This window comes from Dermacentor andersoni, chromosome 1, assembly GCF_023375885.2.
Source record: "Dermacentor andersoni chromosome 1, qqDerAnde1_hic_scaffold, whole genome shotgun sequence".
Lineage (NCBI taxonomy): Eukaryota > Metazoa > Arthropoda > Arachnida > Ixodida > Ixodidae > Dermacentor > Dermacentor andersoni.
This window is the reverse complement of record NC_092814.1, coordinates 139,174,020-139,201,592: the sequence shown is the minus strand read 5'-3', so window position 1 is coordinate 139,201,592 and position 27,573 is coordinate 139,174,020. Positions and strand designations below refer to the sequence as shown.

Below are 27,573 nucleotides of genomic sequence, written 5' to 3'. Positions count from 1 at the left end.
GTGCCAATATCACGATCTGGTTATCAGGCACGCCGTAGTGGGGGACTCCGGAGTAATATGGACCACCTGGGTTTCTTTTACGTGACCTAAATCTAGGTACACGGCCCGTGTACTTAGATTTAGGTCACGTAAAAGAAACCCAGGTGGTCCATATCTAACACGGGTATTTTCGCATTTCGCCTCCATCGAAATGCGGCCTCCGCGCCTGGGATTCGATCCCGTGAACTTGCGCTTAGCAACCCAACACCATAGACGCTAAGCAACCACGGTGGGTCAAACACAACGCTGTGTCGTCTCTAGATTTTATCCCGTTTGTTTAGTTGTTCCCTTCACGCTGCAATAACGTGCAAAAAAAAAAAAGAAAGCAAACGGCCCAGTTCAATACGTTTCTCAGAGAAAAGAGGAGCTAGTGTGCACCGAGAAACCGCTTTATCGAAACCGAAAACGGGCAGTCAGCTCCCAGTGGCGAGCGCGTAACTTCGTTATTCTTTAAAGTTGGACTTCGCTTTTGAAAATTCCTGTGGTCTATTTCACTGTGTCGCTACCTTGTACCTGTCTATCTACTTGGTAAGTATCGCATTTCCCGCATTTTAGGGCGCACCCTGTGTATAGTTGATTTCTCGGTGTGATTAGTGACGCTAAAAAGACGTAAATTTGGTTGGTTTTTGTTTTTGTTGCGCACACAAAAAAGTGCATGCTTTTAGGGACCGTACAAGGCATAGTTTTACTTGAAGAAATTACATAGAACTATGAAACAGTGTATAGCCCACACCATGAAAAATAACGAGACAAAAATTGGAATCGTAAAGATTTGCAGTCCACGGACTGTAAATGTCCAGAGGAACAGTGGCACCAAGTTCACCTAATTTCCAGATGCCGAATGCTAGGGCTGAAAGGAGGAAGTTTCAAATCAATCTCACCTGCGCTGCCCACTGTCACAGAAGTGTCACATGAGTATGTCGAATATGTGCACTCACTGGCACCGCTTCGGTAGACAACACTGATGTAGGTGATATTATGTTATACAAATGTACGAAGACGACATATGCGCTTTTATACAAACTGTTTAGAGTCCTACGCCTCCAAATTTCACCGGCATAAAAAGTTGTAGGACATCTTGAAGCGTTGAAGCAACTTCAAATCACAGGGTAGTGGGTAACCGGCTACGCTCCATGAACACAGTACTCGACGGCTTTCCGTAGTTGCTGCATGCAGGGAGTATAAAATGCAGTCTGCTGGCACACGCTTCAGAAGTCGCTTTGCATATCAAATTTAGACGAAGCAGCACCTCGTGAAAAAAAAAAAAACTACAACAAAAGCTGCTCACTCAGAGCGCTCCATCCGGTAAACCGTGCTGCCGGCAGCTGTACTTTTTTCGCATTCTCAGACTACACGATATCGTTGCGACGCCGTGAAGAAGTTTTTAGCATTGAAGGCTCGTCCGACAGCTTGTGCAACATGGGTACGGCCACGATCAAACGAGTTTCGTTAGAAATGCCGACGGCAGCGAAGGAAAAGACATTGGCTCAATTGAGTTAGGCAACTGCAGCAGATCAGACCTAATGTTAGGCACGACTACAAAGGATCTCTTACAGACGAGTTCTGGTTCAGATGTAAATCGATGAAATGCTGTACCCATTCATAGTGACATATGGTAAAGGCGTCTACATGCGCGTTTATTCTTTTTTTAAAGCGTAAGCATTGTAAGGCAGCTTTAGCACAAACTTTCTGTTAAAGTCCTTAACACAACTTACGTCATTTCTGCAGAAAGTTGAACTGGTGACGTGTCAAAGAGAGAAGAAAAACGCTTTATCTTTCGAGAGATTCTGTCACAACACGAATCTGAGATGTGACTTTTGTGAATTGGCGAGGCTTTTTATCATTTCTTTATAGTAGGTACTGTAAATTACTGAATGTTTTACTTAAACAGGCGAAAAAAAAGTACTACGAAAATAAATTTGATCAGAATAAGGATAACCCCAAAAAGCAATGGCAGTTATTGAACTCTTTTCTTAACAAATCGTCTATTAATGCCTATATAACCAAAATAAATTACAATGGTCTCACTCTTTCTGACCCCAACGAAATTGCTAATGCTTTTTCGGACTACTTTTCTTCTGTTTACACTAATAACAACATACATGCGCAGTTGCATAATACTTTGAGCCGTACGACACAATCATTCTTCTTGTTACCAGCTACACCAAATGAAGTGTGCTCCACGATTGCTAACCTTAAAAATACAGGGCCTGGCTTAGACAATATTTGTGTCAGGCATTTAAAACTGGTTGCGCATTTAGTTTGCGACACGCTCTGTAACATTATTAACCTTATGTTCAAAGAAGGTGCATTCCCTTCATTTTTAAAAAATGCCAAGATTATTCCTGTTTTTAAAAAAGGCGACAAACACACAGTTAATAATTACCGACCAATTGCAATTCTGTCCTGCCTTAGTAAACTCATTGAGAAATTATTTGTTAAACGTCTTAATAACTACTTAACAAAGTTTAAATTGCTAAAGAACAATCAATTTGGTTTCCGCCCAGGAAGTTCCACGAATCTAGCTGTTCTATCTCTAACTGACTACATAAAAAAATGTATTGATTCGGGAAACTTAGTCGGATCTGTATTTTTAGACTTCAGTAAAGCTTATGACACGGTTAACCATCAAGTCCTGTTTATAACTTGACTCTTATGGTATAACCGGTCCTGCGCTAACATTCTTAAAAAATTATTTACTTGACCGGCCGTACACAGTACATGCAGCAAATACTTTCTCAGTAACAAAATGTATTAACCAAGGTGTACCACAGGGATCAGTTCTGGGCCCTTTGCTTTTCCTTTTATATATTAATGATCTTCCGGATTCTCTTAACTCCACCAACTGCGTTCATTGCACTTTATATGCAGATGACACAACCATTTCTTCATCTGACAAATCTGTTACTACTCTTACTTCTAAATTAAATATTGCATTAAGTAAAATTATGAAATGGTGTAGCAACAATTACTTTGTTCTTAATCGTTTAAAAACTAAATTTATGTTATTCAAAAGTGCTCAAAGGGCCTTAACTTCTATTCCTGAAGTAAAGCTTGGAATTCATTCAATTCCCGTTAGCACCGATGTCACTTTTCTTGGCATACATCTTGACCCTAACCTTACATTTCGCTCTCACTTCCAACATCTCAAGCACAAGACTGCGCTTGGTATACGTGCATTAATCAAAGCTCGCCCTTTTTTTTCTCATGAGGCTCTGCTAGCGTTGTATTATGCGTTCATTCATAGTCACATTAATTACGGCATTGTCTCATGGGGCAACACGTACGCTTGTCACTTATCAATTAAACATATCCAACATTAGTCAATACGCATTATCATTGCTAGCTACATGTAATCCAATGCCTCTTTGTTACTTCGCGCGTATAATATCTTGCCTATTAATAATTTGTTCCAGTTTAACATACTCGTCTTACTCCACAAGTTGCTTCATAATAACCTTACGTTTCCGTTCATTGCAACTGACCTTTTGCAGAATAAAAATATGACCAGATTTGCGGCTAACAACAATTTCTTATTACCCATCGTTCATACCAATTACGGCAAAAAAACATCTTCCTTCGCTGCAATTTCTCTTTGGAATGAATTACCATCAACCATAAAATCCTGTACTTCTCTTGCAATTTTTAAAAATTACCTTAAGATTCATTTCCTGCGATAACTTAACTACGATCTGGCGGTGTACCTTTGACTTTTATCTCACATGTCATTTCTTGTATTTCACCCATGCTTTTTTCCGACTTTCTTTTATAACGTGGTTTTTCGTGTTTGATTGTAAATGACATGTCTAATGATGTATTTGATCTGTAGTTGTTGTTTATAATACGCTAATTTGCTGACTATTGGTTTCACCATCAATGTTGTTATTATTAACCGAGGGTCCCACTACAGTTCTTTCACTTTGGGACCCTCGTCTGTATATTTGTCGTGTAATTATGTTTTTGGAACGAATAAATCTGAATCTGAATCTGAATCAGTAGCTCAACGCCGATGAAACTTCGTCCTTCGCCGAGTTTTGCGTGGTGGAGCAGTCGCGTCGCTCTCGCACCGAAATGCATGGCGAATAACGTTTACGACAGGAGAGGCTTACTGGCACGTGGTTGAGTCCAAGCCGTACAGTGGAGGCAGTTGTCCTCGTTAGACATCATGGCGCGTTGTAGGGCGCCCACGAGTCGAAAACCGAATCATCTCACATTTCTAGATCACGTTGCAGGCGGCCTTCTTATGTGCAGTCCCATCAGAGCACATATGAGAGGGCATTCGTAAAACCACGTTTACCCGCCGTGGTTGCTTAGTGACAATGGTGTTGGGCTGCTAAGCACGAGGTTGCGGTATCGAATCCCGGCTGCGGCTCCCGCATTTCCATGGGGGCGAAATGCGAAAATACCCGTACACTTAGATTTAGGTGCACGTCAAAGAACCCCAGGTGGTCCAAATTACCCTGGAGTCCCACACTACGGCGTGCCTTATAATCAGGTCGTGGTTCTGACACGTAAAAACACATATTTTTTCTTTAAACCATGTTGATGATGATCTGGCATCCGTGATTCAGGAGCCGCGCACCATCCAGTGGCCAAGCATTTTTCCCGCAGTGGCGTTTGCTGTTATTGCGACAAAACCGACGAGCGCAGCATCGCACGAATTGTCTCACATAACATGAAAGCGCTTACGGCACACCATCGCTAGCAGGGCCGCAGTGCGTATGTTTGCAACCTTGCTTGATGCAGATGGTGACCATGTGACTGTGCTACAGGTGCCTGTGGGCAAGCGCTTTTTCCTTTTACATTGATTGATGTCAAATATATATATATATATATATATATATATATATATATATATATATATATATATATATATATATATATATATATATATATATATATATATATATATATATGTATATATATATATATATATATATATATATATTTTTTTTTTTAAATCTCAGTGCCCTCCCACTTTGTGAAGAAGGATGACCAGCGAAGCTGTGTATGTGGGCCCCTTAATGGCCAACTGCACCACCGCCGCGGTTCGGCCCGGCATTTCACTATCTTCGGGATAGGTCCACGAACGACGAGTGCTTAACGCCTGCTTCACCTCAGCCGCGGGTCGGGCCGGTATTTCACTATCGCCGGGATCCGCCCACGTATGGGGAGGTTTTTGCTTACCACGCCAACGACACGAAAATTCAATTGGATGGTCGAGGTATACAGCTTCGCTGTAAAAATTCTGGGATCTAACGCGCCCAAATACCCACGATCTGATTATGAGACACGCCGCTGTGGGAGAATGCGGATTATTTTCAACACCTCGATGTCTTTAACGTGCACCTAAACCTAAGTACACTAGCGTTCTTACATTTCGTCCCCATTCAAATGCGGCGCCAAGGCCGGGATTGAACCCTCGAGCTAGAGTTCAGCGCCGCAACGCCATAGCCAGTGGGAAATCGCGGCAGGTCTCCAACATATACTCACGAATTTGTGCACGTATATATATATATATATATATATATATATATATATATATATATATATATATATATATATATATATATATATATATATATATAAGGACCGAGAAAACAGGACACTGCGAGTTTTAGAAGTCATATTTTCAGAAGCCAACAAACAATAACACCAAGGACAATTTACTCGATGCTGTCCTTGGTGTCATTGTTTGTTGGCTTCTTATAAGACGCACACACACACACACGTGTGTGTGTGTGTGTGTGTGTGTGTGTGTGTGTGTGTGTGTGTGTGTGTGTGTGTGTGTGTGTGTGTGTGTGTGTGTGTGTGTGCGTGCGTGCGTGCGTGCGTGCGTGCGTGCGTGCGTGCGTGCGTGCGTGCGTGCGTGCGTGCGTGTGCGTGTGCGAAAAACGAGCTTTAAAGGGCCCCTCCGTAGGCCCCATATCAAATTTTGGTTATACGCTGGAAGTTGTTACGTGTCCTCTAGGGAGCGTTCTGCCACAATTTTTTTTTCATATCGGCTCCTTGATAGCCGAGATAGAAATATTTCAGTGCCGCAAACCCATGATTTCAGCAGGCGGGCTCCGCTGCCAAGCAAGACGCTCTCTCCACGCGCCCCGTCTAGCCTACGCAAGCGAAATTCCTTTCCTGCCTTCTCCCATACCGGACCTCGAGGATCGCGTGACGCATACGTCACAAGACCCGCCTTCGTTTTTTTTTTTTTTTTGCTCCTCGCGTTTTTTTTTTTTTCTACGCTGCGCATTTCCGTCGACGGCGTCGCGCGCGAGCTGTTGTCTCGTTCGCGCAGCGCACGATGTTGCGCGCTGTGCACAAGGAAACATGACTAGCAGTATAATTCAGTGCTACACGAATACTGAAGCAGAACAAGCGGATCGCAGAGTGCGATCACGCGCGGGAACACAGTAGAAAATGGCATAGTTTCGGTACCTGGGCACGTGATCGCACGACCGTGGGAACAAGCAGACGAAGCGGAAGTACATCTCTCTTGCTTCGGTGCGAAGTAAAACAAAAAACACGCAGATATTCCGTTTGTGTGTTTTATTATTTCTCTAAACTTCAATTTGTCAATTCAAGGAATAGATGGAACAGTTAACAGATGTCTTGAATAATTCTCGAAGTCACGTGTCACCACGAGTGACGTCACACTGCGGACACGATTACGTAGGCGCAGGAGCCAGACTACGTCACCGTCCCTTTCGGGACGGATTCGCCGCGAGTGAAGAGGGAAACTGTGTTCGGATTGAAATTTCAGGCCTTTCCGCGGCGCGTAGCGATGTAATACTTTGCAGATACGATTGTTATCGCGCAATGTATGCTCTGCGCTTGTCGGCTTAAAATGGTCAGACCTGGTGAGGGTCGCTGAGAACAAATGAGCGCCTGTACAAGCTTAGGAACAGTTTGTGCTGAAAACTTTGTTGCATTAGATCCAGGCCGAATAACAGCCAATCACATGCAGGCATAAAATAAGTTTCAGACACCATTCATATTAGTTGAAGGATATGAGCTACGTGTATCAGTTTGCATTGACTTCTACGCGGAGTGACAAACAGTATCATCCGAACAAAATTTATCTGAAAAGTAGCACAAAATAATTTTATGCTACTGTCACGCAGGAATAATTAGTGTTATAAGCGTTAAATGACATTCACGTTATATGTATAGCAACGAATTGCAACAACACTTGTAATTGCGAACTCATTCGAATGTTTCAAAACAAAAACCGTGCTATCCAAAAATGAGAAGCCGCAAAAAGAAATCAGTACTATATAGAAATTATGTTAAAGTGTTCTTTATTTTTTCAATGCAAAGTTAATTTGCGTTTCATCTGCGCGCGGTTAACGACAAACAATGTTATCAGGCCATCATGATGCTTTTTTGGGCATGTTGCTTGTTGGCAGTTACTGATTGGACTCTTGCCTTGCTTCCGCTCTCACTTCACCTTTCTGTCACGCGACGTCACAAAACAGCGAAAATTCACCACGTCAAACTGACATGTACGCATTAAAGATGACTGCTAAGCTACAGTGAACTTATTTTGGAATAGTCGGAGAAGACATCTGCCCACCGATCGCTCCACACTGTTACTCGAAGCTACCGGGGCCACCACAAGCTACGCAAGGGGAACTGGATCAACCCCCAGACGGCGGCACTTCCTTCCTCATTCAGTTGTCTACTTTCACTGCCTTAGCTCGTCCCCAGTGAAATTCTCCCACTTCGCCGTGCTCCTCGCCTCTTGTCAGCCTATTAGATAAGAACAACCTGCTAAAGTAGGCAGTGATATTCGCTTTGAAAGCAAACAAAAGTGAAGCCCTATAAACGAGGAGAGCGTTTGGTTGGGCGGTTCAACGCTGCGGGTCACCGAGCGATGCATGCGTCGGCGGTCGCGTCAATTTGGCGTCAGAAGATTGGAATAAAAACAGATGGTAATAGCTTTGTTTTTACGGCCATTGATCTGTCGCAGTTTTGCTGTCATATTCGAGCCTCAATTTTGCCGTCGAAAGATTATGCCCTGGCTTCGCGAGCAGATAGGCTGCAGGCTGCACCCGAATCGCGAATGGCGTGTTTTGAACGGAGCCCGCTGTCGCTTATTCAAGGGCAGAGCCGGTCCATGTCCAGGTGATGTAGCAAGGGCGTATTTTCCGACTGACCCACAGTGTTTAAGGCTCTGGGCGCATGGAGGCATCTAAGTCTATGAGCAATAAGATAAACCTGAGGCGCAGTCATTTGCTTTTATAGATCTACCTCTTTTGACTTTGTGATATTTTTGTTATACGAAGTTTCGCAGACACTTGGACATCATTCGGAGCCTGGCAAAGCTGTTTCCGCATTCTCCACGGTAGTCCTCGTGTTCCAAGTAGAAGGCAGCAAAACCGATATCCAAGCCGTTGACCTGGTACTCTCGCATCACGTCGTTCATCTGCAAAATATGTTAAGCACACAAGCATGTACCACGTTGACAAACACAAACCCTGTTCACATGGCATTTGAAAACACCAAGGCACGCATTTTTTTTCCTAGTCTTGTTGCTAGCCTCGTACTTCGTCTCCATTATAAATTGCGTGTTTTGGCAGAGCGTATGCAACTAAAACATGTGCCAAGAGGTGAAAACCGTACCTTAATGAACCACGCAGCGTGCCTTTCGGTGCGCTGCTGTGAAAGAGCACTCTGCGAGGCACATCCTCTGGTGACTTGCACTGAATCACTACTTTCTCGATACCACAGCGTGACAGCTGATAGCTATAGCTATAGCTGTAAGCTCGGCCACCAAACTTCCGAAGTCCCATTTCTTCCAAAGCCCAATTCACAATTTCGTTCGTAACAACCACTCTTTATCATTGGCCACCAACCTTCGCTAATGATATCTCAAGCATCCAATATTTTCTGAAATTTTCTGTACCTAAGTTTTCCTGGTAAAGCTCTCCCGCTTTTCAAATAACCAGCCGATTTCACAAAAGTTGTCGTTCGTATGTTCTCTTCGCTATTGGCAGGCAGCCTTCGATAATAGTAAGGTATCGAGATACTCTCTGTAGGCAGGGCCGGCTCCGATAGCCACACCCGCATCCGTCACTATCTCGAGAGGACGTAGTGGCTATAAGGCAATTGCAGGCCAACACCTTCCCCAACGTCCACTTCTTATATGTCCTTCACCCCACATACTATTCCCTCCGTTGTCCGGGCTGTGGGGACACCCCAGCGTTATTTCATGCACGTAACGCTGGAGTGCCAGGACCTGCGGCCTCGACACAGACCTTACACCAACCATATCCCATCCCTGGATAGCATGGTGGCTGTGCTTAGAAACGGAAACCCGCAGGTTGAGCAGGCGCTGGTCCGGCGGGTCCGCGACATCACCATAGCCATTGGAGCCCTAGACTAAGGGTCCCACTCTTTACCCTTACGAAGAAAATAAAGCTATTTCTCTCTCTCTCGCTAATTGTATGTCTAGTATCAGGTGTGGCTGGAATTTGCTCTTACGAACAACTATGGCGTAAGAACACTTTATGAATACGGGCTTTTCTTTTTGCGGCATTTTTTCTTATTTCTTACGGGACTGCGAGGTATGCGCCGTGCTTGTTTTAATAAACGAGACGTCGGCGTTGAAAACAAAGAAGTCAAAATGAACAGAAGTTACGTAGCTGGGGCCGAATTCACACATATTTTCTTTCGTAAGGAGCCCTTACCATTTGCCAGCCGCCTTCGCTAATAATATATCCAGATCGGCTGGAATTTTCTCTTACGAAAAATTCTGGCCTGATATCATTTTCGTGAATACAGGCCCATTGTCAAATTATTGAAACAAACTCTTGCGAACGAACAAAGAATATATCTGCCTGAAGGTGCACACAGATTCTTCTGTATAAACGAAACTGCACGTTCTCAAAAATTAGGCTTTTTCAGAAAAGACCCTTCGCTGCTGCGGCGATAAAGTTTAACAAGCTCCCAGCAACTACATAGTGTTAATCAAAGGAATGTTGAAAGCACGTACCTCAAAGAAGTATAGTTTTCACCACTGGAGAGTAGCATCGGGTTACTATACAGCAGCGATGCTTAGAAGTACAATGAATATGAGTATGAATTAGAAAAATAATTGCAAGGAACTTATTATAATATTGATTATCATTAGTCCCCTTGTATTTCTATAATGTCAGAGACTATCCTTTCCTTCCCACTTCTCCGCCCTTAAACTGGCTCTCTCAACTACTACACGCAGAGACAAAGCAACAGCGCGCGCATTAGATCCCATAGATGAGATGAATATTTACAAATATTATTAGGGTTATAATTATATTCGAGTGCTGATTGCCGTGCTATCGTTTGCTAACGAAGCTTTCTCTCAAGTCTAAATATTTTAAGGCAGTTTGTCGTGTGCGTATCATGGCCACGCACGCTTATATCGCCTTCCGTTTCTCTACCACGGGATGCGCTTTAAAACCACGGCGCTGTAATTTTGCTTCAGAGACTTTCCTTCCCTCCCTTCTTCTCCGCCCTTAAACTGGCTCTCTTAACTACTACACACAGAACAAAGCAACAGCGCGCGCATTAGATCCCATAGATGAGATGAATATTTACAATTAGTATTAGGGTTATAATTATATTCGAGTGCTGATTGCTGTGCTATCGTTTGTTACCGAAGCTTTCCCTCAAGTCTAAATATTTTAAAGCAGTTTGTCGTGTGCGTATCATGGCTACGCACGCTTATATCGCATTCCGTTTCTCTACCACGGGTGCGCTTTAAAACCACGGCGCTGCAGTTTTTGCTTTTCTTTTCTTTCTTCTTCTCCGCCCTTAAACTAGCTCTCTTAACTATACTACACGCAGAGACAAAGCAACAGCGCGCGCATGCGATCTCATAGATGAGATTATTATATATATATATATATATATATATATATATAGAAAACTATCAGTCATAGCTCTCGTAGTATAGCCCTCTGGGCCGTTTCCTTTTTTTTTTTCGAAAGTAGTCCTATTAGGGTTATTATAATTACACGAAGGTATTTCGCCCTCATCAGCAGCAGTCCTTGGTATAGTTATTCTGGCGGCTAGCTTCCCACGCTATGCGTGCCGCCATCGCACCTGGTTAAGCTTTTCCTAGACGCTAGAGTTATGCTTTGTCCGCGCAACCTTGAGCGATCGGAAAGCGCGTTTCCCCCTCTTGGCCGGCGGAGAAGGGAGGCTTCGTTCCGGCCGCGAAGCTCTCCACATCGCTGTAAGGTGCCTTGTGGATGTCTCGTGCTGACGATGCCTTCTCGGTGAGCGCATATTTCCCCCCCTCATCTTTTAAGAGGTTCAATACATACAAGCATTTGCCTCGCAAACCAGATTCTTTTTCAAGGGAATTTCCCACGTCTCAGTAATTTCTCTCGTCGTATTCGAGTGCTGATTGCCGTGTTATAGTTTGTTAACGAAGCTTTCCCCTCAAGTCTAAATATTTTAAGGCAGTTTGTCGTGTGTGTATCATGGCCACGCACGCTTATATCGCCTTCCGTTTCTCTACCACGGTTGCGCTTTAAAACCACGACGCTGCAAGTTTGCTTCAGAGACTATCCTTTCCTTCCCACTTCTCCGCCCTTAAACTGGCTCTCTCAACTACTACACGCAGAGACAAAGCAACAGCGCGCGCATTAGATCCCATAGATGAGATGAATATTTACAAATATTATTAGGGTTATAATTATATTCGAGTGCTGATTGCCGTGCTATCGTTTGCTAACGAAGCTTTCCCTCAAGTCTAAATATTTTAAGGCAGTTTGTCGTGTGCGTATCATGGCCACGCACGCTTATATCGCCTTCCGTTTCTCAACCACGGGATGCGCTTTAAAACCACGGCGCTGTAATTTTGCTTCAGAGACTTTCCTTCCCTCCCTTCTTCTCCGCCCTTAAACTGGCTCTCTTAACTACTACACACAGAACAAAGCAACAGCGCGCGCATTAGATCCCATAGATGAGATGAATATTTACAATTAGTATTAGGGTTATAATTATATTCGAGTGCTGATTGCTGTGCTATCGTTTGTTACCGAAGCTTTCCCTCAAGTCTAAATATTTTAAAGCAGTTTGTCGTGTGCGTATCATGGCTACGCACGCTTATATCGCATTCCGTTTCTCTACCACGGGTGCGCTTTAAAACCACGGCGCTGCAGTTTTTGCTTTTCTTTTCTTTCTTCTTCTCCGCCCTTAAACTAGCTCTCTTAACTATACTACACGCAGAGACAAAGCAACAGCGCGCGCATGCGATCTCATAGATGAGATTAATATATATATATATATATATATATAGAAAACTATCAGTCATAGCTCTCGTAGTATAGCCCTCTGGGCCGTTTCCTTTTTTTTTTTCGAAAGTAGTCCTATTAGGGTTATTATAATTACACGAAGGTATTTCGCCCTCATCAGCAGCAGTCCTTGGTATAGTTATTCTGGCGGCTAGCTTCCCACGCTATGCGTGCCGCCATCGCACCTGGTTAAGCTTTTCCTAGACGCTAGAGTTATGCTTTGTCCGCGCAACCTTGAGCGATCGGAAAGCGCGTTTCCCCCTCTTGGCCGGCGGAGAAGGGAGGCTTCGTTCCGGCCGCGAAGCTCTCCACATCGCTGTAAGGTGCCTTGTGGATGTCTCGTGCTGACGATGCCTTCTCGGTGAGCGCATATTTCCCCCCCTCATCTTTTAAGAGGTTCAATACATACAAGCATTTGCCTCGCAAACCAGATTCTTTTTCAAGGGAATTTCCCACGTCTCAGTAATTTCTCTCGTCGTATTCGAGTGCTGATTGCCGTGTTATAGTTTGTTAACGAAGCTTTCCCCTCAAGTCTAAATATTTTAAGGCAGTTTGTCGTGTGTGTATCATGGCCACGCACGCTTATATCGCCTTCCGTTTCTCTACCACGGTTGCGCTTTAAAACCACGACGCTGCAAGTTTGCTTCAGAGACTATCCTTTCCTTCCCACTTCTCCGCCCTTAAACTGGCTCTCTCAACTACTACACGCAGAGACAAAGCAACAGCGCGCGCATTAGATCCCATAGATGAGATGAATATTTACAAATATTATTAGGGTTATAATTATATTCGAGTGCTGATTGCCGTGCTATCGTTTGCTAACGAAGCTTTCCCTCAAGTCTAAATATTTTAAGGCAGTTTGTCGTGTGCGTATCATGGCCACGCACGCTTATATCGCCTTCCGTTTCTCTACCACGGGATGCGCTTTAAAACCACGGCGCTGTAATTTTGCTTCAGAGACTTTCCTTCCCTCCCTTCTTCTCCGCCCTGTTACGTTTCGCCTACAACGCGCGGTAATGCCGGCGCGGATGCAACGGACGCCGGGGCTTTGTTCAAAGCGGCGGACATTTTGGCCCGTCCGACGACGCCGCAACGCCTACCCGCCAAGCGTGTCCAGGCGTGTTTCTGTGCCACGTGTCTTCGTGTGTGCGTGTGTGTGTGTGTGCCCTCGCTTGTCAAAGCGCGGCAGCCGGGGAGCGGAGTTCCCCGAATGAGGGGCCTGGAGGTCTCTCGGCTCAACCGCTCGCGCCGTCGTGGGCCCCTGCTGCGCCGTCCCGTGACCTTCATCCCGTGACCTTCCCTCCTTCCCTTTTGGACCGCGACGCCGGGAGTATAAGAGCAGCTGCCCCCGGACGCCAGGGAGAGGCTCCGATTTGTACTGTTGAGTTACGTGCTCTCCCGTCTCTCCACTTCGGTCGACCTGACCGGCCGCTCTTTTGCTATGTTAGAATAAACAAGTTGTTCTGTTACCAGTCTTCTCATGCTTTGCCGGGACCTTCGGATGCTTCCAGTGCCCCAGGCCGCCAGGCCAACGCTACCCTTGGGGCTTGCGACCCATTGGCAATAACGGGCGTCAGCACCGAGACCCCAACAACTCGTGCCAGCGGTACGATTACAACATCTGGTTGCCAGCGGTGAGATCGCGACAACGGAGGCCAGCAGCGAAGAGATGCGGTTGACTGTATGCTGAGCAGCACAACGACCATCCGGGGGCAGTGCAACGAGCCCTGTGTGATGACTGGTTGCCTGCAGCGGAACGACTGCGCTGAATTCTTGGCTGCAAGGTTTGGTGAGTGCGGGACTTTCTTCTTCTGAGTTTTGCCAGGCTTTTGTTAGTGTTAGAAACAGAGCTGGTAATTGTGGTTGTCGTTGCTACCGGGTTAGTTTGCGGCAAGACAATAGTAGGCAGTAGAGAAAGCAGCATTCAGAGCAGCCATGGATTTGAAGTCGTTGCGCAAACCGAAATTGCTGGAGCTTGCAAGAGAGTTGGGTCTGGATGTCTCAGACAAACTCAGAAAACCAGAACTGCTAAGGGCTATTCTTGAGTTAGAAGCTGAGGATGACGAGCTGTCGGAATGCCTTGAGACCATTGAGGAGAGGGAGACGGGAAAAAGACAGGAGCGTGAACTTAAAGAACAGAAAGAGAAAGATGAGCGCGAACGTAAAGAACAGAAAGAGAAAGATGAGCGCGAACGTAAAGAACAGATAGAACGAGAGCAACAAGAGAAAGAAAGAGAGCGCGACCGTCAACACGCTTTGGAAATGAAGCGTCTCGAGTTAGAGATGGAACGCGCTCGTAATGGAAGTCAGGCACACGGTGCAGGAGAACGAGTATTGTTCAAAATGACTGACCTGATGCGGCCGTTTAAGCTTGGAGAGGACATTGGTTTGTTCCTGGTTAACTTTGAGCGAACGTGCGAGAAGCAGGGGTTCTCTCGGGAAACGTGGCCACAGCGCTTGCTCACTTTGTTACCCGGCGAGGCGGCCGACGTAGTCGCTCGCTTGGAGAGAGAGGAGGCAGAGGATTTCGACAAAGTGAAATCGAGTCTGCTAAAAAAGTACCGGCTGTCAGCGGAGACGTTCCGTCGGAAGTTTCGGGAAAATGAGAAAGGCAAAAGTGAGTCATATACAGAGTTTGCGTACAGGCTTATGTCAAACATGCAGGAGTGGCTCAAAGAAGAGAAAGCGTTTGGTGACCACGAGAAAGTTCTGCAGTGTTTCGGGCTAGAACAGTTTTATAGTCGGTTACCTGAGAACGTGCGGTACTGGGTCTTGGATAGGCCAGACGTTAGTACGGTGGCTCGAGCCGCTGAGCTAGCCGAGGAGTTTGTGACGCGTCGGGCTCGTGGAGCTAAGGACGGTCAAAAGGGTGAATTTGGCTCCAAGTTTGAGAGGCCGAAGTTCACACCCATGAGAGCAAAGGGGGATACACGTAGTGCGGATGCGAGTGAAAGCAGTCCGACCGAACGTAAGGAGACGGCGGCAACCGAAGCCGAACGCAGAAAGCGGTTCGAGGCGAGGCAAGCGCGCCTGTGTTATACGTGCCAGAAGCCGGGTCACTTTTCGGCGCAGTGCCCAGAAACAAAACCAAAAGTCGTGTTTTTTTCATTAGGCAGCACTGACGAGAACATCAAGCTTCTCGAGCCGTACATGCGAGACCTCCTCGTGAACGGGAAAGAGTGCCGAGTGCTTCGCGATACCGCAGCTACAATGGATGTAGTTCATCCCTCTTACGTAGAACCCGATATGTTCACGGGCGAGTGCGCATGGATCAAGCAAGCAGTGGAAGCTCATAGCGTGTGTCTGCCGGTAGCAAAAGTGCTTATTGAAGGACCTTTCGGAGCACTTGAGACGGAGGCCGCAGTGTCATCTATGCTGCCCCCCCAGTACCCGTACCTATTTTCAAACAGGTCCGATCACCTCCTGCGCGAGAAGGGGCTTTTGTTTGGTGAGGCTAGCGTTCAGGCCTTAACCAGATCGAAGGTTCGGGAGCTCGCTGCAAAGGCGGTAGTTGCGGGGCCGACGTTGTTGGACGATGAGAAAGGGTCAGAGGCGCAGCAAGCTAGTATTCAGAGCACGCCCGAACGGGATAAAATTGAGCCTGTAGCGTTAAAGGCACCAGATACTGGAGAGGAAATTCCCGATGCGGGAAAGTTAGAAGAGCTTCCGGTCGAGCTTCCGGGACTAGGCTCAGTGACAAACAGGAAAGACACCGATCAAGTCATTAGTGACTTAATAAGTAAAGCATCGCTGTCGCCTGAGCAGAAAACAGAACTACACCAGCTCTTACAAGAGTTTCAAGGTCTGTTCTCTGAGAGGCCTGGTAGGACTTCTGTCCTTACTCATGACATAGAACTTACCTCCCCAGAGCCAGTACGATCCAAGGCGTACCGGGTGTCACCCCGCCAGAGCGATATTATGGAGGCTGAGGTAAAGAAAATGCTACAGCTCGGTGTTATTGAAGCGGGTGAGAGTGATTATACCTCCCCTTTGATTTTAGTTGAGGTACCGGGCAAGGAACCTCGTCCTTGCGTCGACTACCGCAGGCTTAATTCCATCACTAAGGATCAAATTTATCCGATCCCTAACATCGAGGAGCGCCTTGAGAGAGTGAGTAGCGCTCAGTTTATTTCCACCCTAGATCTTGTCAGGGGTTATTGGCAGGTTCCACTTACAGAAGAGGCTAGTAGGTATGCGGCGTTCATTTCACCAATGGGGACATTCCGTCCTAAAGTTTTGAGTTTTGGGTTGAAGAACGCGCCATACTGCTTTTCAAGCCTCATGGATAAAGTGTTGCGGGGACAGCAAGAATTCGCTTTACCGTATCTAGACGACGTAGCGATATTCTCCGCATCCTGGCCTGAGCATATGGCGCACTTGCGGGCAGTGCTAACCCGCCTGCGCGATGCGGGCTTGACAGTCAAGGCTCCCAAGTGCCAGTTAGCACAGGCCGAGGTTGTCTACCTCGGACACGTGATTGGTCGGGGTCGTCGCCGCCCCTCTGAAATAAAGGTGGCCGCTGTGCGAGACTTCCCGCGACCGCGCACGAAGACCGATATTCGGTCGTTCTTAGGTGTCGCCGGCTACTATCAGAGGTACATCCCCAGGTACTCGGATATCGCGGCTCCCTTGACGGATGCTCTAAGAAAGACAGAGCCGCAAACAGTCGTCTGGGATGAGACGAAGGAAAGAGCTTTTAGCGCCCTAAAAAGCGCCCTAACAAGCCAGCCTGTGCTACGATCGCCCGACTACACAAAAGGGTTCGTTGTTCAGTGTGATGCTAGTGAGCGAGGCATGGGCGTTGTACTGTGCCAACGGGAAAATGGAGAAGTAGAACACCCCGTCCTGTATGCTAGTCGTAAGCTGACGAGTCGTGAGCAGGCGTATAGCGCCACCGAGAAAGAGTGTGCGTGTATCGTGTGGGCCGTTCAGAAATTGTCATGTTACCTAGCTGGCTCGAGGTTTATCATTGAAACGGATCACTGCCCTCTCCAATGGCTGCAGACCATCTCTCCCAAAAATGGCCGCCTCCTGCGCTGGAGCCTCGCTTTGCAACAATATTCCTTTGAGGTGCGATACAAAAAGGGGAGTCTCAACGGTAACGCCGATGGCTTAAGTCGAAGCCCCTAACGTGGGAATCAGCCTCAAAATTGCTTGTTACTGATGTTTTTTTTCCTGAGGCAGGATTTTTTTTAACTTATTGCTTTTGTGTAGTGTTTCAAAGTGATGATGTGCTTTTTAGTGCAATTTTTCCGATTTGTGGACGCGTTCTGAGTGCTGCTAAACTACTGTAAGGAACTAGGCAGCAGTATAAAAGGGGAAAGAGCCTGGCAGGGCTTAGTGAGGGTTGTGCCGTGCTTGCTGACTAAGCGGTTGACTTTCGGCGTAGTTCTAACGCTTGCCGGAAACGAGAACAAAAATGTCAACTCTCCCGAAGTCACTTTGCAGTGTCCTGTGTGCACCTGAACGTGAGAACGAGGCCTTCTCTGTGCGCTGCGCTCAAGAAACGCCAAAGGACGCCCGACTACGGTTATGAGCATCATCGAGCGACATCCCTCCGGACAGCGGATGCAGTCCCCTGACCATCGGGATCTCCTTCCCCCGGCGGGGCGGTCTGTTACGTTTCGCCTACAACGCGCGGTAATGCCGGCGCGGATGCAACGGACGCCGGGGCTTTGTTCAAAGCGGCGGACATTTTGGCCCGTCCGACGACGCCGCAACGCCTACCCGCCAAGCGTGTCCAGGCGTGTTTCTGTGCCACGTGTCTTCGTGTGTGCGTGTGTGTGTGTGTGCCCTCGCTTGTCAAAGCGCGGCAGCCGGGGAGCGGAGTTCCCCGAATGAGGGGCCTGGAGGTCTCTCGGCTCAACCGCTCGCGCCGTCGTGGGCCCCTGCTGCGCCGTCCCGTGACCTTCATCCCGTGACCTTCCCTCCTTCCCTTTTGGACCGCGACGCCGGGAGTATAAGAGCAGCTGCCCCCGGACGCCAGGGAGAGGCTCCGATTTGTACTGTTGAGTTACGTGCTCTCCCGTCTCTCCACTTCGGTCGACCTGACCGGCCGCTCTTTTGCTATGTTAGAATAAACAAGTTGTTCTGTTACCAGTCTTCTCATGCTTTGCCGGGACCTTCGGATGCTTCCAGTGCCCCAGGCCGCCAGGCCAACGCTACCCTTGGGGCTTGCGACCCATTGGCAATAACGGGCGTCAGCACCGAGACCCCAACAACTCGTGCCAGCGGTACGATTACAACAGCCCTTAAACTGGCTCTCTTAACTACTACACACAGAACAAAGCAACAGCGCGCGCATTAGATCCCATAGATGAGATGAATATTTACAATTAGTATTAGGGTTATAATTATATTCGAGTGCTGATTGCTGTGCTATCGTTTGTTACCGAAGCTTTCCCTCAAGTCTAAATATTTTAAGGCATTTTGTCGTGTGCGTATCATGGCTACGCACGCTTATATCGCATTCCGTTTCTCTACCACGGGTGCGCTTTAAAACCACGGCGCTGCAGTTTTTGCTTTTCTTTTCTTTCTTCTTCTCCGCCCTTAAACTAGCTCTCTTAACTATACTACACGCAGAGACAAAGCAACAGCGCGCGCATGCGACCTCATAGATGAGATTAATATATATATATATATATATATATATATATAGAAAACTATCAGTCATAGCTCTCGTAGTATAGCCCTCTGGGCCGTTTCCTTTTTTTTTTTCGAAAGTAGTCCTATTAGGGTTATTATAATTACACGAAGGTATTTCGCCCTCATCAGCAGCAGTCCTTGGTATAGTTATTCTGGCGGCTAGCTTTCCACGCTATGCGTGCCGCCATCGCACCTGGTTAAGCTTTTCCTAGACGCTAGAGTTTGTCCGCGCAACCTTGAGCGATCGGAAAGCGCGTTTCCCCCTCTTGGCCGGCGGAGAAGGGAGGCTTCGTTCCGGCCGCGAAGCTCTCCACATCTCTGTAAGGTGCCTTGTGGATGTCTCGTGCTGACGATGCCTTCTCGGTGAGCGCATATTTCCCCCCCTCATCTTTTAAGAGGTTCAATACATACAAGCATTTGCCTCGCAAACCAGATTCTTTTTCAAGGGAATTTCCCACGTCTCAGTAATTTCTCTCGTCGTATTCGAGTGCTGACTGCCGTGTTATAGTTTGTTAACGAAGCTTTCCCCTCAAGTCTAAATATTTTAAGGCAGTTTGTCGTGTGCGTATCATGGCCACGCACGCTTATATCGCCTTCCGTTTCTCTACCACGGTTGCGCTTTAAAACCACGACGCTGCAAGTTTGCTTCAGAGACTATCCTTTCCTTCCCACTTCTCCGCCCTTAAACTGGCTCTCTCAACTACTACACGCAGAGACAAAGCAACAGCGCGCGCATTAGATCCCATAGATGAGATGAATATTTACAAATATTATTAGGGTTATAATTATATTCGAGTGCTGATTGCCGTGCTATCGTTTGCTAACGAAGCTTTCCCTCAAGTCTAAATATTTTAAGGCAGTATTCCTAGCCTCTAAAGCCACTCGAGTTCGCTCTTCTCCTCGAGCGGCCATTTTTCCTAGAAAGTATGCCTTCCAGTCTCTTTCCACATAAGTGTGAGGCTCGGAGCAGGAGCTGTGGCGCTTGAAAGTAGCCTGGGGCCTGACGAACCAACCGACTGAGCTATCTTTCCGGGCAACATCGAAGGGTCACGAGTTCAAATCACCTGTTATGTTCCTTTTTTTTTTCGCCCCTTTTTTCTTTCTTTTGTCTCTTTCTTTTAATGTCTTTTCCTTTATTTTATCACTGTACGGGAACCCTCCTAAAAAAAAAAAAAAGAAAGAAAGATATATATCTTCAAATATGTATGGCCTCACACTCACATGTGCAGGTCATAAATACCTGGTTCTCTAGCCGAGTGCCATCCATGCGGTATAACCGAGCTCAGATTGGTCCACCTTGACTGACCAAATAGGGCACCACTGTAGGTTAAATGAGGCGTACAACTCCTGCGGGACCCGCCGTGGTTGCTCAGTGGTTATGGTGTTAGACTGCTGAGCACGATGTCGCGGGATCGGACCCCGACCACGGCGGCCGCATTTCGATGGGGGCGAAATGCGAAAACACCCGTGTACTTAGAATTAGGTGCACGTTAAAGAACCCCAGGTGGTCGAAATTTTCGGAGTCCTCCACTACGGCGTGCATAATCAGAAAGTGGTTTTGTCACGTACAACCCCATAAATTAATTTTTAATTTAACTCCTACGGGGACGGTAGAGTATCCGTCTCCAGTGCAAGAGGACCGTGATTCAAATCCCGGTGCCGCGCTATTCTCCACCGGAAAATACAAAAAAAAAAGAACCGTGTGTTGAGAAAATTGCACAAACAGGCCTGGAGTGCGGCCTGATCCCGGTGACCAGAACCGGTAACGCACTCTCTCACCAGAGCAGGATTGGCCACCCTGGTGCAGTACTTGGCCACAACCTCCTATATGAATACAACAATCGAACCCCGGCCCTCAGTCCCCAGCAGCCGCGAAGCAACTGACCACGGCGGCGGTCAGATCTGTGACGCTGCAGAGGGTGCTAAGAATACCTGGCTCCGGACAGGCCGCCATTGGAATCTGAACCTGGCAACGTTTAACGTTAGAACGCTATCTAGTGAGGCGAGTCTAGCAGTGTTATTGGAGGAATTAGAGGGTAGTAAATGGGATATAATAGGGCTCAGTGAGGTTAGGAGGACAAAAGAAGCATATACAGTGCTAAAAAGCGGGCATGTACTGTGTTACCGGGGCTTAGCGGAGAGACGAGAACTAGGAGTCGGATTCCTGATTAATAAGGAAATAGCTGGTAACATACAGGAATTCTATAGCATTAACGAGAGGGTGGGATGTCTTGTTGTGAAACTTAATAAGAGGTACAAAATGAAGGTTGTACAGGTCTACGCTCCTACATCTAGTCATGATGACCAGGAAGTCGAAAGCTTTTATGAAGACGTAGAATCGGCGATGAGTAAAGTCAAAACAAAATACACTATACTGATGGGCGACTTCAATGCCAGGGTAGGCAAGAAGCAGGCTGGAGACAAGTCAGTGGGGGAATATGGCATAGGCACTAGGAATAGCAGAGGAGAATTATTAGTAGAGTTTGCAGAACAGAATAATATGCGGATAATGAATACCTTTTTCCGCAAGCGGGTTAGCCGAAAGTGGACGTGGAGGAGCCCGAATGGTGAGACTAGAAATGAAATCGACTTCATACTCTGCGCGAACCCTGGCATCATCAAGATGTAGACGTGCTCGGCAAGGTACGCTGCAGTGACCACAGGATGGTAAGAACTCGAATTAGCCTAGACTTGAGGAGGGAACGAAAGAAACTGGTACACAAGAAGCCAATCAATGAGTTAGCGGTAAGAGGGAAACTAGAGGAATTCCGGATCAAACTACAGAACAGGTATTCGGCTTTAACTCAGCTAGGAAGAGGACCTTAGTGTTGAAGCAATGAACGACAATCTCATGGGCATCATTAAGGAGTGCGCAATAGAAGTCGGTGGTAACGCCGTTAGACAGGAAACGAGTAAGCTATCGCAGGAGACGAAAGATCTGATCAAGAAACGCCAATGTATGAAAGCCTCTAATCCTACAGCTAGAATAGAACTGGCAGAACTTTCTAAGTTAATCAACAAGCGTAAGACAGCGGACATCAGGAACTATAATATGGATAGAATTGAACAGGCGCTCAGGAACGGAGGAAGCCTAAAAACAGTGAAGAAACTAGGAATAGGCAAGAATCAGATGTGTGCGTTAAGAGACAAAGCCGGCAATATCGTTACTAATATGGATGAGATAGTTCAAGTGGCTGAGGAGTTCTATAGAGATTTATACAGTACCAGTGGCACCCACGACGATAGTGGAAGAGAGAATAGCCTAGAGGAATTCGAAATCCCACAGGTAACGCCAGAAGAAGTAAAGAAAGCCTTAGGAGCTATGCAAAGGGGGAAGGCAGCTGGGAAGGATCAGGTAACAGCAGATTTGTTGAAGGATGGTGGTCAGATTGTTCTAGAGAAACTGGCCACCCTGTATACGCAATGCCTCATAACCTCGAGCGTACCGGAATCTTGGAAGAACGCTAACATAATCCTAATCCATAAGAAAGGGGACGCCAAAGACTTGAAAAATTATAGACCGATCAGCTTACTGTCCGTTGCCTACAAAGTATTTACTAAGGTAATCGCAAATAGAATCAGGAACACCTTAGACTTCTGTCAACCAAAGGACCAGGCAGGATTCCGTAAAGGCTACTCAACAATAGACCATATTCACACTATCAATCAAGTGATAGAGAAATGTGCAGAATATAACCAACCCTTATATATAGCTTTCATTGATTACGAGAAAGCGTTTGATTCAGTCGAAACCTCAGCAGTCATGGAGGCATTACGGAATCAGGGTGTAGACGAGCCATATGTAAAAATACTGGAAGATATCTATAGCGGCTCCACAGCCACCGTAGTCCTCCACAAAGAAAGCAACAAAATCCCTATAAAGAAAGGCGTCAGACAGGGAGATACGATATCTCCAATACTATTCACAGCATGTTTACAGGAGGTATTCAGAGGCCTGGAGTGGGAAGAATTGGGGATAAAAGTTGATGGAGAATACCTTAGCAACTTGCGATTCGCTGATGATATTGCCTTGCTTAGTAACTCAGGAGACCAGTTGCAATGCATGCTCACTGACCTGGAGAGGCAAAGCAGAAGGGTGGGTCTGAAAATTAATCTGCAGAAAACTAAAGTACTGTTTAACAGTCTCGGAAGAGAACAGCAGTTTACGATAGGTAGCGAAACACTGGAAGTGGTAAGGGAATACATCTACTTAGGGCAGGTAGTGACCACGGATCCGGATCATGAGACTGAAATAACCAGAAGAATAAGAATGGGTTGGGGTGCGTTTGGCAGGCATTCTCAAATCATGAACAGTAGGTTGCCACTATCCCTCAAAAGGAAAGTGTACAACAGCTGTGTGTTACCAGTACTCACATATGGGGCAGAAACCTGGAGGCTTACGAAAAGGGTTCTGCTGAAATTGAGGACGACGCAACGAGCTATGGAAAGAAGAATGATGGGTGTAGCGCTAAGGGATAAGAAAAGAGCAGATTGGGTGAGGCAACAAACGCGGGTAAACGACATCTTAGTTGAAATCAAGAAAAAGAAATGGACATGGGCCGGACATGTAATGAGGAGGGAAGATAACCGATGGTCACTAAGAGCTACGGACTGGATTCCAAGGGAAGGGAAGCGTAGCAGGGGGCGGCAGAAAGTTAGGTGGGCGGATGACATTAAGACGTTTGCAGGGACAGCATGGCCACAATTAGTACATGACCGGGGTAGTTGGAGAAGTATGGGAGAGGCCTTTGCCCTGCAGTGGGCGTAACTAGGCTGATGATGATGATGATGATGAGTTCTATAATGTCAAGGTGAAGTTCTTTTGCGAGTGCTATAAAAACGTGCATCAAGCACTGTGATGTTTTCTGCACTGCGAGATACTCCTGGCACAGTGAAACAAGTTGCGTATGATAACTCCCGAATTGTCCGTCACCTACTCAGTGTAATAGCAGTTTTGGTCCTGTCATAAGCAACTTTTACTTCCGGTTTCACACTGAAGGTAACCGTTACAACTTTTCCTGCCTCACATAAGTCCGTTGAATGCAATAAAAATTTACGTAAATCATCCACACCTTGAATTCAATCACGTCTGGAGTTTCAAACGTGTCCACCAAAGATCTCCGCTCGTTGAAACGATAGACGCCAATCTGGAGCTCGTCTTCCGAGTCCTCGCTGAATCCAGTGGTATTACAGTACTGCGCATATTGTGCACAACGAGAAAAGAAGAGATAGGGAAGCAAAAGACGAGTCAAACAAGTGTGCATGCCATGTTTACTCCGAAATGTATGCTGACAATTATTGTGTGGCACTCGCCTACCGAGGCCGACCGCTCACAAATTATAGTCATTCATGAAGGTACCATGTCCGAAACCACGCTTCCGGGGCGTGCTTATTTAGCGTTGCACTCTACAGACACCCGCGACTGGTGGCACGATGCTGCAAGCGTACAGAGCACCAAAGTTCCATAGTCATCCCGATTAAAGTAGTAGCGAAGCTCACTGTTGTCTTAACTAGCAAAAATGCACGGCCCTAAAGTGCTCGGCGCCGCATATATGTGAATGGATTACCGAAAAGAAAACGGTATTGAGAAATGCAGTTTATTGTCCTTCACGTCATGTTTGGAGGTAACCGAGGTCTTAGAACCGCTGAATAGAAAGCCTTAGAAGTGCGGACAGTTTAGTGTTTCGACATATTCTGTTCACTCGACATTGGCTGCACCGGCGGTGATAAACGGTGCATAATGTACAGTTGTCTAACGATGCTGTTTTAGATAGAATTGTGTGACTTGTTCAGTCAGTAAGCTCGTCTTCCATTTACATCACCTCCCTCAAAATAAGTGGTGAGACGTCTGTGTAGATTCCTCGGAGGTCTATATATAAAATCTAGCAGGCACAGCGTCTAGAAACCATTGTTGAATGTGGTTAGCTGAAACGCCGCCAGCAACGCTCTGATGCCACGCCGTGAGGATTACTGCCTTTGCGTGTCGCCCACAATAAGTTAGGTAAGGATTAGGTTAGGTTAGATTAGATTAGGTTAGCTTAAAAGGGGTTAGGTGGCGCGGCGTACTTCCACGGGAGTTGCAAAGGGCATCGAGCGCCGCCGGTGATGTTTCAGCCAATCGCGTTCAACCGGGGTTGCTAAGGTGCTGTGCCTTCTAGATTTTCAATATATGCTTCCCGGAGAATTGCGGAAGCGCCCCATTGCATAGGACGCCTCTGCTCCGAGGTCTTCAACAAGAATTAAACTGAAAAAAAAAAATTGAAGAACAGTTCAAGAAACATGTCCGCCCCTTAAGATTATGCACACACTTATTTAATTTTCACACAGATTGCAGGTTTTCGTCACAAATTCAAAAGCGCGCAACGACCAGTCAGAGCGTTCGTTCTATCGCATTGTTTGCTAGACTTAGTAAGTCAAGGCTAGGACGCCGTTCAGTATTAATTATGGAATACCTACCACCTTGAAAGGCAAGGACACCATGCTCTTGCAGGGCCTTCGAATTTCTTCAATATCAGGCCCTTTCATGCTGAATCTTAAAAGGCTCAAGCTTATGGACAAGAGCAAGTGGAAGTCGTCTCTGTACACAAGTGGAGGTGTGAGCGTCCGTAAAGCGTCGTCCTGTTAATAACGAAGACAGAAGGAATGTGGTCAAGGATGTTGACGCAAAGAGATTGAAATAAAGTCAGAATAGCGTATACTTTTACGTTATAGAGCACCCAGGAGCCAGGATAATGTAACGATTCTGTTCCAACTATTATTTTTTTGCTTCGTCAGTGGTTCGAATGGCACCCCGCCTACGTTATCATCAGAATCGGCCGGTTATGAGCGGTGGGTCATGAAAAAGAAATAGAATTTAACGAACGGAAGCACTACATTATAGCAGCCCAGTCCCCGTCTCTACAGCAGTTTGCTTTTGCGATGGCCAGGCACGAATACGACAGCGTCTCTTTATTTTTCCCGGACCAACAAGATAAGCAAAGATCCGAAGTTCTTTGTTGAATGATGTGGGCGACGAAAATTCCACCTTGTTTGCGTTAGCTGAGTGAAAACAAAGCATCGATAGGCGCGCCTCTCAAGAGCTGTGTCACTGCAAATATAATCAAAAGGACAACGCACGAAGGAATCTTGATCGTCGATTCCTGGGTAGTATCTGTTGGATGGAAAAACGCTGACGCACATCTTCGTAATCCTGGAAACGTGCGTTTGATAGATGAAGATATCAACAAACCTGCCAACAAAGCAAATGTTTTGTGGTCAGGAACCGTCGCAAGCCGTATCAGCAGATTTGCACACGACCAAGTACCCAACGACCACATGGAATTGCAACTTAAATGGGCACTAAGAAGAAATACTAACCCTTGTATGCAGAAATGCATCTTAACTGGATCTTCACTGCATCTTAACTTGAATGAAGCCCATGCTTGACTTGATCTAAATGACGCTCGAGTCAAGCGTAGGCTGCAAGTTAAGCTGCATTTCTGAATACGAGGGTTAATTATTCCAGCTGTGTTCACTAATTACGCTTTTGCAATAAAAAAGAAGGAAAGAAACTATTGCTCTATCAGGGACAGGAGGCTTGGCAAGCCAGAAAAAATGCACGAACGACGGGTGGCACCGCCACCGCGAAGTTTCGCATAGCTCGCTGTCACGTCATAATTTTGACGTGGACTTCTCAGGGTGACAAGCGTATGATCCTTTCCGAAATTAACTCAAAAGTGATTACGTGAGACATTCATTCCTGATATTAATTTAGGTGCATGCGAAACTGTATGGATGTGCTTTAAGAGCGCTAGTGGCACCACCTTTGTTTTTGTTTTTTTATTTTTTACCAATTCGTTCTATATCGTCACAGACGATCAAAAGCACACTTGAAGTGCCTTTCGAATACCGCGAATTGATATGAAAATCCAGGATAAAACATCAAGATGTCAATCTACAACGCGATGTTGCATCTTCATCTCTGTGTTTAGGTCAATAAAAATGGTGTTTACGACAACGATCATGAGGAGACGCTTACCTTATGAAAGTTACGCACCTTCTTCCGAACACTGCGGTTATGTTCTGACAGGCGCAGGCTTAAAAAAAAGGCCCGTGTACTGATAATTTCTTAGCATAATAACAAAACCTACGCAGTTCCTCTCGGGGGGGGGTCTTTTGTAAAACATACCGCTGTATCTGGTTTGTGAAATCACGCCACCTAATAAGTATTTCAAGTGCAAACATTGGTGTAAACGTAAATAAAGATTACTTCAACCGCCACTACAGTAGTAGTTCAACTTGACAGTGACTTTGACTTCAGAGGTGCATAATTACCTTCAGGCGAGTCGCCACATCGCGCAGCATTACAATCACTTACTGCAGGACGTTGCCGACTCTGTCCCGGAAGGCATCCCGGTTGGAATAGAACATGCCGAGGACACGCATGCCGAAAAACAAGGTCGGCTTTGGTCCTAAAGGAACTCGAAACTTCTCAAGTATGCCGCGGAAGCTCTGCAAGCAAGCCGTGAAGAATAAAGAAGAAAAACAGCTATATCGGTTGCAAAGAGCGTAATTAATATTCAATATTTGCATTTGTATTTGGTCTTCCGGCATTGAACGAAGACAGTCA

At 46.3% G+C, this 27,573-nt stretch overlaps 1 protein-coding gene across 1 annotated transcript; it reads right to left on the bottom strand.

Moving 5' to 3' along the window:
* Positions 1 to 5,902: 5,902 nt before the first annotated feature.
* Positions 5,903 to 27,449, bottom strand: LOC126544359 (uncharacterized). Its single transcript, XM_050191653.3, has 5 exons — positions 27,322 to 27,449; positions 26,082 to 26,193; positions 25,422 to 25,583; positions 24,038 to 24,160; positions 5,903 to 8,461 (listed from the first exon to the last, which is right to left on the bottom strand). Exons 1-5 carry the CDS (start codon positions 27,387 to 27,389, stop codon positions 8,312 to 8,314), a joined length of 615 nt encoding a protein of 204 aa, XP_050047610.2. The 5' UTR covers positions 27,390 to 27,449; the 3' UTR covers positions 5,903 to 8,311.
* Positions 27,450 to 27,573: the final 124 nt, after the last annotated feature.